General features: G+C 39.9%; 1 protein-coding gene across 10 annotated transcripts in view; it reads right to left on the reverse strand.

The window, feature by feature from the left end:
• Positions 1-13,695, reverse strand: part of MIOS (meiosis regulator for oocyte development) — a 35,391-nt gene extending 21,696 nt beyond the window's left edge. For 2 of the 10 annotated variants that reach the window (XM_072784045.1, XM_072784043.1), the window contains exons 1-4: positions 12,744-13,240; positions 12,439-12,583; positions 6,277-7,618; positions 5,828-5,926 (exon numbers count right to left, since the gene is read on the reverse strand). In XM_072784045.1, the coding sequence (XP_072640146.1) occupies positions 5,828-5,926; positions 6,277-7,570 (1,393 nt within the window). In that variant the 5' untranslated portion in view covers positions 7,571-7,618; positions 12,439-12,583; positions 12,744-13,240. Of the gene's footprint in view, positions 1-5,827; positions 5,927-6,276; positions 7,619-12,438; positions 12,584-12,743; positions 13,241-13,546 lie in introns of those variants that run through there. The other 8 variants (XM_072784037.1, XM_072784044.1, XM_072784039.1 and 5 more) reach the window with 8 other exon arrangements.
• Positions 13,696-15,618: the final 1,923 nt, after the last annotated feature.

Below are 15,618 nucleotides of genomic sequence, written 5' to 3' on the forward strand. Positions count from 1 at the left end.
CACCCTTGCATAATCCCCTCCTCCCTTGAGTACAGGTGAAATCTGACTTGCTTCTAAATAACATTAGTACAAGTGAAAGCATTTTGCAGACGTAATTAAGGTCGTTATTCCATTAACTGAGTTAATCAAAGGGAAATTAATACTGTGTGGGCCTGATGTAACCAGGTGATACCTTTAAAAGAATCCAGGAAATGAGAGAGACTCTCTAGCTGGACTGGAAGGAAAAGCTACTTTGTTGTAAGAAGGTTATGTGGTAAGGAAGCACCAGCAGCCTCTGGGAGCTCATGGCAGCCCCTTGTGACAGCCAGGAAGGATACTTCTGTCCTCTAACTCAAAGAACCAGTTCTGTCAACAACCATGTGAACTGAGATAAGTACTCCAACTACAAGAAGCCTAGCCAACATCTTTATTTTAGCCTTGTGAGACCCTGAGCAGAGGATTCAGTGAAGGCATGCCCAGACTCCACAGACCATGGAAATGGTAAGATAATAAATGCATAATATAAAAATTAATATACTGTCCAAAGTTGACTTTTAACTACACTCATCTGATCAAGGCATTAAAGAAATGAGCACAAGCAAAATTGAGAAAATATTAAAAACTGAACCAGGGGATGCCTGGGTAACTCAGAGGATTAAATGTCCAGCTCTTGATTTTGGCTCAGGTCATGTTCTCAGTGCATGGAGCACTGCATTGGGCTCCACTCTCAGCATGGAGTCCACTTGAGATTCTCTCTCTCCCTCTGCCCCTCCCTCCCCATTATGTGCGTGCACTCTCTAAATAAATAAAATCTTAAAAAAAAAACAACTGAATCAGTTATTTACAAAGCAAACATATACATATATAAATAATGCAAAACACATTATTAAAGTTCATTTAGTCTAAATACATGCACAGAGTAAAATCAGTATATAGCCAAAGTCTGAACTTGCTAAACCTAATTTACACTTTTAAATAGCTTGTTTCATTATATGATGTTAGGCTGTGGCAAAAGCCTACAATATTATTCATGTTAGGACATATTTTAAGCTATATATCACTGCTTTATGTAAAAGTTTCAAGATGAATTATTTGTAAAATTCTGGAAATTTAGAAAACAGTTTAATAATTACACTTTAAATTACTTATTTTTAATTGTACCGTTGAAACCATCGCTGTTTAGGTCAAGGGGTCAGGAGGAGACTTCTGAAAAGTTCTCTTCCCTTAAGACAACCACCTGCCCATTGGAAAAAAAGGAAGCATGCTACTCTATTTGCAACCATGAGGAAAGTTATTCAAGACAAAATCACTTTTAGCTTATGAAAGTGAAATTTTAAGAACTATTAGAAAATAACAAATGATTAATTTAAAACAGGTGTATTAGGGGCACCTGGGTGGCTCAGTGGCTGAGTGTCTGCCTTTGGCTCAGGTCGTGATCCCTGGGGCCTGGGACTGAGTCCCGCATCAGGCTTCCAGCAGGGAGCCGGCTTCTCCCTTTGCCCATGTCTCTGCCTGTCTATGTGTCTCTTAGGAATAAATAAATGTCTCTCATGAATAAATAAATAAAATCTCAAAAATAAAATAAAACATGCATATTAAAAATTTAAACACATTACTTTTCTGCGTAAAAAACTTAAATTTAGAGAGAATGGAGTTATTACATTTCAAGTAGAACAAGCTGTAGATATACATAAGGTATGTGCTTTCATAGCTCCCCTATAAATTTTGGATTCAAGTTGAAGACATTAAATGGTAAAAATAACAATTTTCAATAGCTGAACAAAAAGCCTTTTTCAAACTTTCTCACAGCTTAATAATATTCCAGTTTTCTTAGAGTTTTTATTTATAGAAACTGTGTCATGGAATAAAGATCAATACATAGGACTCCAAAGAGTTTTATACTAGGAGGTAGAAAAATACCCTTTAAGTCAAATGTGGTTATTATGTCTGTAATGCCCAGAGGCCTTCCTATCGCTTGATAACTATGTGACAGGTTAATTAGGGTTATCAAATAAGCAATATGATAATATTGTACACTTCTAAATGTACTGTCATTATTTTTAACATGTACATGTTAAATTCATGTACATGAATTTAAAATTTATATCTGAAAAAGATTAAAATCTATTTATGCATGTTATGTAATATTAAAGTGACAAAACTATATCCCCTAAATTTGAGATTGTGCTATATATAAATAATAGAATTGACATTTTATTGACAAGTGTGAGAAACCAGTTTAGACATTCAAAAACATTTTTTAAAAACTGGTTTCAAATACTACACCAAGTAATCAGACACTATGCTACCTGTAGATATTAATTTGTTGCATTTTTACATCTATATAACAAAGCAGTAAAATTATCCAGTGTTTATAAGAACATTTTGTTGTTAAAAACACTTCCTTATTTATTCTATTCATTAAAGTAATTCTGAATGACAAGTTCTCTAGAACAGAATTTACCCCTTAAGTCTAAAAATATTGGAAGGCTGACCAACGTTTATTATACAATTTTCTGCCATCCTAAAACAAAAGAACTATAATTATTAACATCATGAACACTTCTCCACAAGACTGTACAAGATATTCCAACGTTTATTATACAATTTTCTGCCATCCTAAAACAAAAGAACTATAATTATTAACATCATGAACACTTCTCCACAAGACTGTACAAGATATTCCCTTAGAGCATGCATTCTCATCCTGGTTGACTTTCACACTTAGCCCACCCAATAAACTAGTCTCTGTTCCTTTGCTGCTTTATCTCCAGTGGTTCACACCTCCAAGATTTCACCCACTCCTTTCACAGACCTACTACAAATTGTTCCTCTTTCAAAAGAACTACTTTCTTACTACAACTTCATATAGCCTTCCAGAAATCTCACTTCTAAATTTTTCAACCTCACAATCTCTTGGCCCCCCATATTTTTACTTATCAGTCTTCTGTCATTTTCCTCCCAAAGCTCAACAAATGAATCATTCTCTTGCCAGTGTCCCAATTCTCTCCCCCCACTGTCCTTTATCTTCTGGTAAAATAACATTGCCACACAATCCTCCCTTGTTTCTCAAGACCACTCTGGCTCCTCTTCTCAGTGTCTTCTCTCTACAACCTCCCTGCTCCTTCTCAATAAGCAAACCTACTACATTGAGAAAAGAGGAGCCATCGGGGGAAACTCCTCAGTCTCTAGTCACTGAACCTTATAAAACATGTATACCTTTCCCCTTTCCCTCTGGACGGTATGGACAAAGTGTACAGCCTCCTAGCTAACACTAGTCTTTTCACCTGTGCTCCAGATCCGATTCTCTTCTATTTCTAGGATTTTTGCTCTTCACTTCCTTTTCTCTGCATCTTCAACCTCTTTGTGTGGGCTTCCTCACATCAGCATTTAAACTTACTTAAATCAATCCCATGTTAAAAACAAAAACAAAGCAACAAAAAAACCCTACTATGCCTCCAGATTCACTTGCTGCTTTTACTATAAACCTTTTCTCTTCCTTTAGTCAAATTTCCTGGAAGAATTATTTAATATGGATGACTTTACTTCTTCAACCTACTCTAAACTTCTTGCCTACTGCACATCTTTACCCAGCTATCACAAATTCAACTTTCTCCAAAACAAGCTTTTTTTTTCTTCTCAAATGAACTCTTCCTCTGTTAATCCTATGTAATTAATTGGTACCAGTAGTAACCCAGTTTCGTAAGCTATATATATATGTGTACTTTCACTTTACCTTCCATTACCTTTATTCAATGATTAAGTTGTCACACTTTAATCCACATTTATTTAGCTCCTCTACCAGTAACCTTGGTAGGAACACCCTCATTGTCTTGCCTAATTATTATAGCTTTTTTTTTTTTTTTTTTAAGATTTATTCATTTGAGAGAGAGAGAGACTACAAGCAGGAAGAAACGGCAAAGAAAGAAGGAGAACCAAAGAGCCTGATGTGGGGCTCGATCCAAGGACCTTGAGATCACCATCCAAGCCGAAGGCAGATGCTTAACTGACTGGGCCACCCAGGTGCCCCTAACTACTGTGGGCATAAGGTCCCTGTTTGATTCTCTCCAATTCATTCCACACATAGCTACACCTATAAGAGACAAATCTAATTCTGCCAATACTCTTTAAAATATTTCCGTGGTTTCTCTTTGTTACAGGATAAATCTCCCTAAATTCTTACCATGATTTCTAAGTCCTGAGTTACCCCATTGCTTACCTTTCTAGTCTCCATTCTTTCCTCATTTCCTCTCTCACACAGTTCCACCAATACTGAAATGTGCTATGCTCCCTCTCCTTTGGGTTAATTGCATATGTTGCTTCCCTATTTGGACCATGCTTGTCTTTGCTTTTACCTTCTCAAGGGAACCCTCTCAAATCTTACACCCAGATTAGGATTCTTCTATACATAATTGTTTGTTATTCCTCATGGTAAATAGCCTAGTTATCTGTCCATACTCTGAAATAGTATTAGAATGTAAACTTCCCAAGAACATGGGTAATATCCACATTCAGTCTCTATGAGGGAAGAGGCTTAAGTTATATCTTATTATTCCAAGGACAATTCTTAGCACATAATAAGCAAATAATAAATATTTGCTCAATGAATAAATTTACCTCATATTATAAGAATTAAATAAAGTAACATGGGGAAAGTAACTAGCATGATATCCAATTAATAGTAAGCATTCAATACATATTATTTGTCACTATCATTAAAATTGCACTGTGAGCTCTAATAAACCTGTGTATTGGATTACTGTGAGCAAGATGGCTCAATGTGTTGACTTACTATGTGCTGAATCATAAGATATACAATTAGAGAAAAAAGTATGGCCAGATAAAAAAACTGAATTCCACATGTGCCATCTTTGACAGTTATTTCTTTTACTGTTTACTTTGGGGCTATAGAAACAAAAATATCTAAACCGAAACAAAAAGCTGAAAGTCTAGCAATGAGGAAATCATTCCAATGTAGTTTTTTAATCTGGGTAAAGACCATCCTTGACTCAAGACTTTCAGTTTCTATTGCACCAGAAATATATATACAGATATTCTACTTTTCCTCTTGCTTTTCTTCAGAGGCAGTTTGTAGGTTTTCCCCTAAAATATATCAAAATACAACAAAAACAATAATAAGCCTCAGAATAACTGAGAATGTAATGTGGCCTGAATCCTAGGTTGGGGAAAGGATTATAGTATAATGCACAATTCTATTTAAAAAAAAAAAAAAAATGAATAAGAACAACTGTTCAGTGAAAAACTTAGTTTAGCTCTTCTATCATCTTTATTCTTAAATAGTTGATCAATTTTAATCCTACATTAACTCATACATTCATTTAATCATCAAGGACTCTCTCAAGTAAGGCTCCTATAGGTAAGGTCATACTTCATGACGTAGTTACCCAGACCTTGCCATCAAATAGCTAAGTCAAAGTGTTTGGGCAAGACAATAAAAAGAGATCTCCTTCAATTATATGTCTTTTCCTTTAGCTTTTATAAAAAGCAAAATGCTGTGATAAAATCCAAACTAACCACCAGGATCCTATAACTCATCTAATGGAAGACTTCTCAAAGTGGGTCTTCAAAAAAATAACATTGAATAAGTGAATAGATTTAGAAAGACAGTATACTTCAAAGAACCAAGATATTACCCCCTCCCAAAAAAGAATTAAGGATATAAATTATGCATTTAGAACAACAATTCACTAAAATATCTAACCAGGAACCCCAAAAAAACCAACAAATATTTATGTACACTATTCTGAAGTAGCTAACTGATGGGGATAATGGGTGAAAAATAAGACTACAAAATTATATTTCAGAAAATAAAATAGAATTTTCTTACCTAAAGACGATTTTACAATTGATTTAATTCCTGCATAAACCAATGATCCTTTGTTTCCTGGAGACTTCTGATCCATATCTTCTGTATACTGCTTCATAAGTATTTAAATGCATAGGAAATACTAATGACGATGTATAATAATATATTTCAAAGCTAAACTTACTCTGATTTGGAGCCAATTCATAATAGGTGTCAGCGAAAGTTGGTTCTACTTTATTGTAAAGATATATTTTTCAAAAAAAAAATATATTTTTCTTCCTTCTATACAATCTGTAAAGCAGTATTTCAAGTTCAACAGTTTTAAATAATTTTACTTTGTAATTTTGGCATTATGTAACTTGCATGTGCATATAAAACATTCAGAATAAAATTTACAGACTGACCTTTCAGCAAACTTTAAGAACATTTCTACCTGATTCATCTCATGAAATTCATAATGAAAAGGATATAGTGCAGGGTATACCAGAGTGACTTGAGCTGTGGGTCTTCATTTCCAGCTAAAATATGGTTTCTCCACACTTGTTCTGTATCAAGTCCGTACCTGGATAAAGCCCGAAGGCGCATCTTCGTTGCTATATCTTTTTCTAAAGAATTATCATTTTCTTCTTCTGCACATTCATACAAATGACGACCACAAGCCCACATTAAAGATGTAATTGGGCTCCAGGCAAGAGATATCCTTTCAAAAACAGTGAAGTCAGACATTGTTCGGTTGGGAGTTAAAACTATCATTCGATTTTGACTTGTTGGATGCCAAGCAAAAGAAGCAATGTAATTGTCACAAGGTTGCACACTTCTTTCAATTATTGTGGGTTCAGTTTCATCTCCAATGGGAGTGGGTGTGTGTTGCATATCATATAATCTAATAATGTTACTATCCCTTGTCAAAGTGGCAAGCAGACCAGTCCTAGTTGGACACCATGCTACTTTTGTTAAGGGCTTTGGTTGCTCAGTTAAAGTCAAAACTGGCTTCTCAAATTTCCTTAGATCCCATATTGCAACCTGACCTTCATAGAAGGAAGCAACACGATCATGGAAGTAGGGGTCTACTGTCACTCCCTGAACAGCTTTTGTATTTACAAACATCTTTTGGCTTGTATTCCGAAGATCAAATATGGCTAGGTTACGATGCATACCAGCAAGGAGAAGTTTCTGGTCTCGTGGAAGCCAACAAAGAGAGAGACAAGCATCATTCTGTCCTAATTCATAAAGAGGTTTTGTTACTAATAATGTTGTTTCAGTTTCACCTGCTGAAAGTCTCACTTTCTCCATAGGTACTATATCAGGAGTATATTTGCTGCAAATATCCCAAATCAGCACTGAAAAATCAGCTCTGTGTTTATCTAGCCCAGCAGCAAGCCAGTTACTATCCAACGGATTCCATGCAAGGGTATTACATTGCCGTGCATGTTTTGGAACAAATTCTTTTCCTATCAAATCTTTGAACTTTGAGTTATGATCTTGACCAAGACTTGTAAGTACAACTCGACCATTTGCTTGTCCAACTGCTAGGAGACATTCAGGATCATAATTGAGATACCAGGCAACACATTTCATATATGGTGTATCTGAATTTATTGATAATAATGTAGCTGCAGAGTCTTCAGATAAACGTAAAGATCCAGCTTTGAGTTCTGAATTCACAGTAGATTCCACATGATAAAGGCTCAGTTCAGAGTCACATACAACAAATCTATCAACTTGGTGTGGTGCCCACAATATATCAGGTTTTGTACCGCTCATGTTTATTGATATGCTCAAAGAGTCCAGTTAGGTCCATTCACTGAAAATCTGTTTAAAAATGAAAAGTTTTAAAATTTTAACAAAATAGAATTCTAAGATGAATAAACTATTGGAAAGTCAGGAAATTCTCTATATGAGTACTGTATTTCTCAATATATTTCTTCTAATTGCTATAATTAATGACCATAATTTATTGATTAAAAAGGGAAAAAGACCTTCCCCCAATCAGATGAGGTATAAGATTCTGAGAACTACATTTTAGCCTTATTTCCCACGATAATTTTTTTAATTGCATGTTACTAGTAATTTCATTAATCTCAGAGTCAATATTAACTTCAGTATGGTGAGCAAATTAATAAGCATCATCTCTTTGAAGGCGGTAAAACTTTAAAGGGTTATGAATCATGTTAAGCAATAGTTTACAGCAGCACTATTCAATAGAACTTTCTGCAGTGATAGAAATGTTCTCCAGCTGTACTGCCAAAAGGGCAGCTATTAGCCACATGTGGCTAACCCAGCACAAGAAATGTCACTAGTACAAATTTTAAATCTTACTTTTCATTAATTTTTAATATATAAATAACCACATGTGGCCACCATAATGGACAGTGAAGATTTAAAGTACAATGCCACTATTAAGACAGAGGTCTCTAGGGATCCCTGGGTGGCTCAGCAGTTTAGCGCCTGCCTTTGGCCCAGGGCATGATCCTGGAGTCCTGGATTTGAGTCCTACATCAGGCTCCCTACATGGCGCCTGCTTCTCCCTCTGCCTGAGTCTCTGCCTCTCTCTCTCTGTGTGTCTCTCATGAATAAATAAATAAAATCTTAAAAAAATAAAAAATAAAAACAGAGGTCTCTACCTCAAGTATCAACAATAAGAAGCAGCCCTATAGGGCAGAATAAACAGTAGCATGTATTGAGCCAAGTTAACTTCTATCCCTAGCTCTGACATATATTAGCTATATACCACAGAAAGGCCTTTGTCATTAGGAGTCCTTTTATTTTCTCATCTACATAACAAGAGTTGGTTTAGATTAGTGTTTCCTAAACTTCATCATGTACCACCTATTTTTATTTAATCTTTTTATTTAAAGTGACTATTTTTAAAATCATAAAATTGATATTAACCTCATTATGAAGTCCATGAATCACAGTATGGTATGTTAAAAATATTTTTTCTAACACACATTAAATTAAATGTGTAACTATTAAAATACTTGATATGCTAACTATATTGGAATTTTTAAAAAATGCTTGTTTTACCTAAAATCATTCTGTTTATGATCAGTGGACATACTGCATTTGGGAAACTGAAGTAAGTGATCATTAAAGGCTCTAAAGTTTTTGACTCTATAAACTTTAATATTGACATATGATTTTGAAAAGATAATAGCCACTGAAGCACAAACTAAATACAGCTATGTTAAAGATGGTATTTTAGAGGAGCCGAGTGGTTCAGTGAGTTAAAGTGACCGTCTCAGTTTCGGCTCAGGGCATGATTTCGTGGGTCTTGAGACTGAGCTCCACTTTGGGGCTCCACGTTCAGTAGGGGGAGTCTGCTTGAAGATTCCTTCCCTCTGCCCCTCAACATACTCACACATGCAGGCACACACACACACTCTCTCTAATACATACGCCTTAAAAAAAAGAGAAAAGAAAAAATGGTATTTTAAAAACAAAAGCTACTTAACAAACACTTAAATATCTGTTTCTAACCAGTTCTGGCTAGAGGTTATAGTCTGGATTAAAAAAGGACAAAGACCTTTAGTATCTTCATGGCAACTGGAATCTATCTGTACAGCCATGGGTTTTTTTGTTTTAATTTTATTTATTTGAGAGAGAAAGAGAATGGGGAGAGGAAAGGCAGAGGGAGAAGTAGACTCCCAGCTGAGGAGGGAACCCGATGTGGGACTCCATCCCAGGACCCAGGATTATGACCCAAGCTGAAGGCAGACACTTAACAGACTGAGCCACCGAGGTGCCCCTCTGTACAACAATGCTTCAGTTCTAAAAAGGTGAAGTTATGGTCCATTCATCCCCTGATCCCCGGTATCAGATGTAGAGCCAGGCACAGCCTCCTAATATAGATACACTAAATAAACTCAGCTCAAACATACTTGCTTTATCTTCTAATCTTGTGAAACTTTCAGTCAAGAATTATCAATCTAGAATTCAATACACTCATACAATTTAGATGACTGGGAAAAACCTCTAAGAATTTTTATACTGGTTTATTTCCTTCCTTGAGAGTTCTGAAGCTCAAGATCAGTCATCTCAAGTATATTTTTTTTTACTAGATCCTCAATTTCTTCATTACTTTGCCACTTTAGGTATGCCTTCCCCAAGCCTACACCAACCCAATTATTTACTCTTTATTCCTCCACAAAGGCTGCAAAGTCTCACATCTCTGATGACTGATTCCACAAGAAATTAAGGTATACAACACGTTTGACTTATGGTGTTAATTTAGCAATTCTTTTACTCATGTGTATACTTAGGCCTTTATGAAATTCATCTTTATGTAGTATCACAGGGACCTTTCTAAAATGCAAGCTTAGTTTATACAATCCCTACTTAAAATCCTCTAATGCTTTCCAAATGCTCTTTGGAATAGAATTCCAAATCTTCAATATAACCTATAAAATCCTAAATGCTTTGGTCTCTACTTACTGCTTTGGCATCAAGTCACACATTTTCCTACTTGCTGTGTTTTAGCCACACACTCCTTCTTTTCAGTTCCTCGAATGTAATCCACCCCCCTTTGCCTCCCATCACTACTACTTTGCAAATGCTGTTCTCTCTGGTTGGAGCATTCTTCCCTCCCTTCTTGGCCAAGTTAACACATGCCAAACATCCTCCATCCCCTCCCTGGTCAGGTTACTTAACTAGTACTCTCGGCGAAAAGTTTTCCTTCCCTTTAAATCATCCTGTCTCTCTTACTAAATTATAAGTGCCACAAGAGCAAGAAAAGTACCTTTTGCTCTCCGTTTATACCTCTGATACCCACCCCAGGGCTAGGCCCTTAGTAGATATTTAAGAATTATTTGTTAAATGCTCCAGCTGACATTTCTCACACTGCTATATCCAACTTTTACCAATCTCCTCATGCTTCCACCCATCATCCTTTCAACTAAAGACTGGCTCCAGTCAAGAGCAAAGTGTCCACTGTCATAACTGGTTCCAATGATGGGTAAGAGCCCACAGTGAGCTACTCTAAGAGAGGATCACTCTAATACCTGTCTTTCATTTATTCTGTCAATATTTATTGGGCATAGTATATGTGCTAGAAACTGTTCTAAATTTTCAGAACATGGTAATGAACAGAAACATAAGTTCCCTGGTTCCTATGGACTAAATTGTGTCCTTCCAAAATTGTTCACTCCCAATCCCCAGTGTGACAGTATTAGAGAAAGACCCTTTAAGGAGGTAATTAGAATTAAATGAGGTCGTAAGGGTAGAGTGCTAAACTGATAGAACTGGTGCCCTTAGAAGAGGAAGAGACAACTGAGCTCCCTCCCCACCATGTGAGGACAGTGAGAAGGCAGCCTTCTATAAGCCAAGGCAAGAACTCTCACCACCACCAGACCACATTGGCACGCTGATTTTGGACTTCCAACCTGTGAGAACTGTGAAAAAAATAAATTTCTGTTGTTTAAGCCACCTACTCTACGGTCTTTTATTATGGCAGCCCAAGAAGAGTAATAAACTGGTCTAATAAAGCCTGCATTCCAATGCTGAAGTTATGTCCAATCTTAAAAAGAATTTAAAAATTTAGGAATAAGAAGGAAGAGGCACTTCATGCAATAGTAGCTAAAACAACAAAAAGAAGGAACAGATACTGACAAGTAAGGGTTCACACACGTCTTCACAGACAACAGAGGAAACCTCTTAAATGGAAGTATCTAGAGATCTGGCCTATCTTATCAAAAGATAAATGCTGAAATAATCACACTTTCAATAGAAGCCTCCCTCTCATAATTTATATTCTTTACATGGATAATCTATAAGAAAACTTGGTGGCACATGTAAAAATCCACTTTAAAAAAATAAAGTGTTATTATAGTTTAAAAAGTCTTTGATTTGCATGACTCTCAATGGAGGACTATAAGCATTTCTTCTGATGTAATTATGCATGTACAATGTCTATATTACCAGCCACAAAATCTGATTATAGTAATTCATACAGAATCACAAAACTGGAGGGAGATTGGTAAAACCTCTCAATTCACATAGGAGTAAAGTGAAGACCAGATGTCTTAGTTCTTCTTGTCCAATATCTCCCAACTCCCATCCTAAATTACAGCAAAAGAAAAAACCAACTACATCACTTGCAAGATGCACTGCAAAATGAAAATACAGAGCCCCCTTATTAAAAAATTATTAAGAATTTCAAAGTGGTGACGACACAGCAATAAACTGTGCCAAGCCCTTTTAAATGATGGGCCTTATGTGACTGCATGGGCTGTACAACCCAAAGCTGGCCCTGAATAGAGAAGTATGTCCCTAAACGCCCTTTTAAGAAATGTGTTTCTTTACAATCCAACACACAGTATAGATGGATCTTGGCTCCTGAACACAGATGAATATGGAATATGGTGAAGAGCAAAGAAAACTGAACCTGGGGAGGGAAGACTTCCAACCACTCACCGGCTAGACTCTAACAAGTCCGTGGATACACCAAGACTATGAAGACATAGAACCCACCCTATTGCCATCTCACAAAGTCGTGACAAACTGAGCTCTTCCCCATCACACAGCTGTATCACTAGCAGCCCTGGAAGTTAATGTTTTCAAATGGTGGAAATGTTGAACCGTGGAAGGCGAGGGGGTGAAATCTGCAATAATTACAGCATAATTTACATCCTCACCTTCGAGTTTAACAAGTGTTCACTTCCCATCAATGGTTTCTGAGCAAAGGAAAGCCGTGCTGACTCTGTATTCTTCACCAGAATATAACAGCACTGTCTGACAGAAATACAGTGTTAGCCATGATTTAAGTTTCTAGCAGCCACACTGAAAAAGAGATGAAAATTAAACAATATATTTCATTCAACTCAACATATATAAAAAAAAATACCCCTTTTCCACATATAGCCAATATAAAAAAAGTCATTGAGAATTTTTTTTCCTTTGGTGCCAAGTCTGGTAGGTTCAATGTGCATTTTGCACTTACAGTAGGGCTCAACCCCGCGTCTCTACTGGGCAGCGAAGATCCAGAATACTAAGTGTGCAAGGTGTCCGACTACCCCTTCACATCCTTCTGTCGTTGTCTTCTACCTTTCTTACCATGACACTAACGAAAGTTAGCAAGCAGCTCAAAGACATTTTCAGCCTCTCGATCTTAGGGCGATGCACTGCATAAATTTCCCTTCGGAATTTGTTGAAATTTGTAAAAACTTCAAAATCTGTAAAACGCAGTCATTTGCTAAGCAACTTAGCAATGCTCACGGCACTCACTCGTCAAAGACTTTATTCATTCTCTCATGGAATTTTCCTTTACCCGTACAGGCAGAAAAGACAGCGAGTTAACCGCGTGACAGGCCCTTTAGGAAGGATCCGACCGAGCGCGGGGAGAGCACGGCTCCCTGCTACCCCCGCCGCCTCAGGACCTGAGGCCCCGCCCGCGCTCCACACACCCGGCCGAGCTCCCGTCCCACGCCTGACGCGGCTCCGCACCAACTCGCCGCCCGAGCGGCTGCGCCGCGCACCCCGCGCCCCCGCCGAGGTCCGCCCGCAGCTCCGCGGCTCCCTACTAGGCCCAGCCCGCCGCCCGCCGCCCGCCGCCGTCAGCCCTCAGCGCGGAACGCGACGCCCCGCGCCCCGGCTTCCAGGAGGCCCTCGGGGGCCGTCCCCGCCCGGGCCTTCCGACTGGGCTTGCCCGGGCCCCTCGCGGCGGCCGCAGCGCTCGCCGACCCACGCCCGGGGCCTCCGCCTCAGGAGCGCCGAGTCGCCACCCGAGAGCCGCAACGCACAGACCTGAGGAGGCAGCGCGGCCGCCGCACGGCCACTTCCGGCCTGGTCGCCGCCCCTCCCGCCGTGGGAGTCCGCACGCGGGCAAGATGGCGGCCGCGGCGGCGCGACCGGCGACCCGGGCGACCTGGGCGACCTGGGCCCCCGGCCGGGACCCGCGACCCCACCGCGGCGCGCCTCGGCCTTGGAAGGGGAGTCCCCCCGCTCGTGAGCCCCGCCCCTCGGCCGCCCGGGAGTAGCCACGCCCCGGGGGCGGGGCCACTGCTCAGGAGGCCCCGCCCTCCGCCCCAGCGCCCGCGCCCCTGCAGCCTGCGGGACGGTCCCCAGGGCACGGCCTCTCGGAGACGCGTTATCTCAAGTCCTCCAGACACTTCAGCTCGTTTGATCACTTCCAATTTCCGTTGACAATTTATTGCAGGCCGTCGACGGAGAAAGAAAATCCAGGGAATGTGTGGTTCGCCATTTATTCTTGCATTTACTCATTCTACAAACACGTCTTGAGTACCCAGCACATTGCTGGAGTGTTGGGGACGCTAGATTGAACTAAAAATGACTGCGGTCCCGGCAGAAAACAGTGATGCCGTATTAGGGGCTGACACGGTGCTCCGTGGGAGGGCCGCCCCCCTAGTGTCGGGGTGTCAGGAACGCTACCTTGTGGACCCCTAGGCCACCCAGGAAGGATGAATGTGGGATTCACTGGGAAAGGGAACCGTGGAGGAGGCTGGAAGAGAAGAGCCTTCTAGAGCAGAGGAAGAGCAAGTGCAGGCTGAGAAGGGACGGCATCTCAATGGGGAAAACAGTGAGGTATGGGTGGATGAGCAGAGGAAGAGGGAGGAGATCAAGAAGCTGTACCAGAAAGGCATTTGGAAACGAAGTTAGTACGTTTGGGTGGACTTTTTCCTAAAGGCCATGGTGCAGTCATTGAAGGTTTTAAACTAGGCAAGTGGTGTGATCAGTTTTTCAGGGAGAAAAGGGAAGGACGGGGTCTGTATCCCAGTGAGAGATAATGGTAATCCAAACTACCTGTGGGATGGAGAGTAGGGATGGAGAGAAGTGTGTAGGGAATATTTAGAAGATGGAATGAACAGAGCTTAATGATTGGCTTAAGACAGTGAAGGAGAAAAAGGATTCTAGGGTTTTGGTTCCCATTCCTGCCTTCGGAGAAGTGGAGGCTGAAGAAAGGGCTGTACAGCTGCAGGGAGATACCATAGGATGCATCACTTCAAGCACTCTCTTGCCCATCTTCTCAATGGTTCAGGCCCTGGTCCCAAATTTCCAGATCAATAAAAGTCTCTTCCTTATCCGCTCCTACCACAGACCTAGTCTACCCTCAGGAGATGACATTGCTTCCTACTTCAAAAAAAGTTAAAGCTATTAGGTAGGAATTCATTCCCCACAGCCTCCTATTACTTCTCTTTCCCGTCCCCAACATCATCATTCACTCCCATTCTTACCTTCTTCTACTTGACACAAAGTAAGAGGAGAGACTGCATAGGTTTCTCCTCTTCCGGGACCTTGCACCATCAGTTTTCTCCTTTTCTATGTGTCTTAAGCCTCTCCATTTCTACTGCTTCTTTGCCTTCAACATATGTTCAAATCAGACTCATTTTTGTCCTCACAGGAGAAGGCCATATTGGCTCTCTCCAATCCTACATCCTCGTGTTTTCCCTTGAATTTATTCTTCTTGGGCCTTCATGCCACCCCCAAAACTGCCCTTTACTTGCCTATAGTTGTCTTCCCCTGCTAGAATACATGCTCCACACCCCAGGATTCATTCCATTGCACCTCCACCCCCAGATGTCAGCAAGGCGCTTGGTGAGCCAATTAGAGAGGACAGTTCCTTGAAAGGCCTCCGTTTCAGCTAGGAGTGACTAGCTTCTCATCTTAAAAGAGAAGCTGCTTGACGTCTACTTCCTCTTTCCCCTTCCAGCTGTCTGGGATATGGCAAAAAGAAACATGGTATAGAAATGGAGACCATGTATTATGGGAAACAAAACTGCCCCACTAGTCTAAATCCCAGTCTAATTCAGAAAGCTGAGCTACCTCCTCCCTTGGATCAACCATAGACTTCTGCACCA

The sequence above is a fragment of the Canis lupus genome, chromosome 18, assembly GCF_048164855.1.
Source record: "Canis lupus baileyi chromosome 18, mCanLup2.hap1, whole genome shotgun sequence".
NCBI classification, from domain to species: domain Eukaryota; kingdom Metazoa; phylum Chordata; class Mammalia; order Carnivora; family Canidae; genus Canis; species Canis lupus.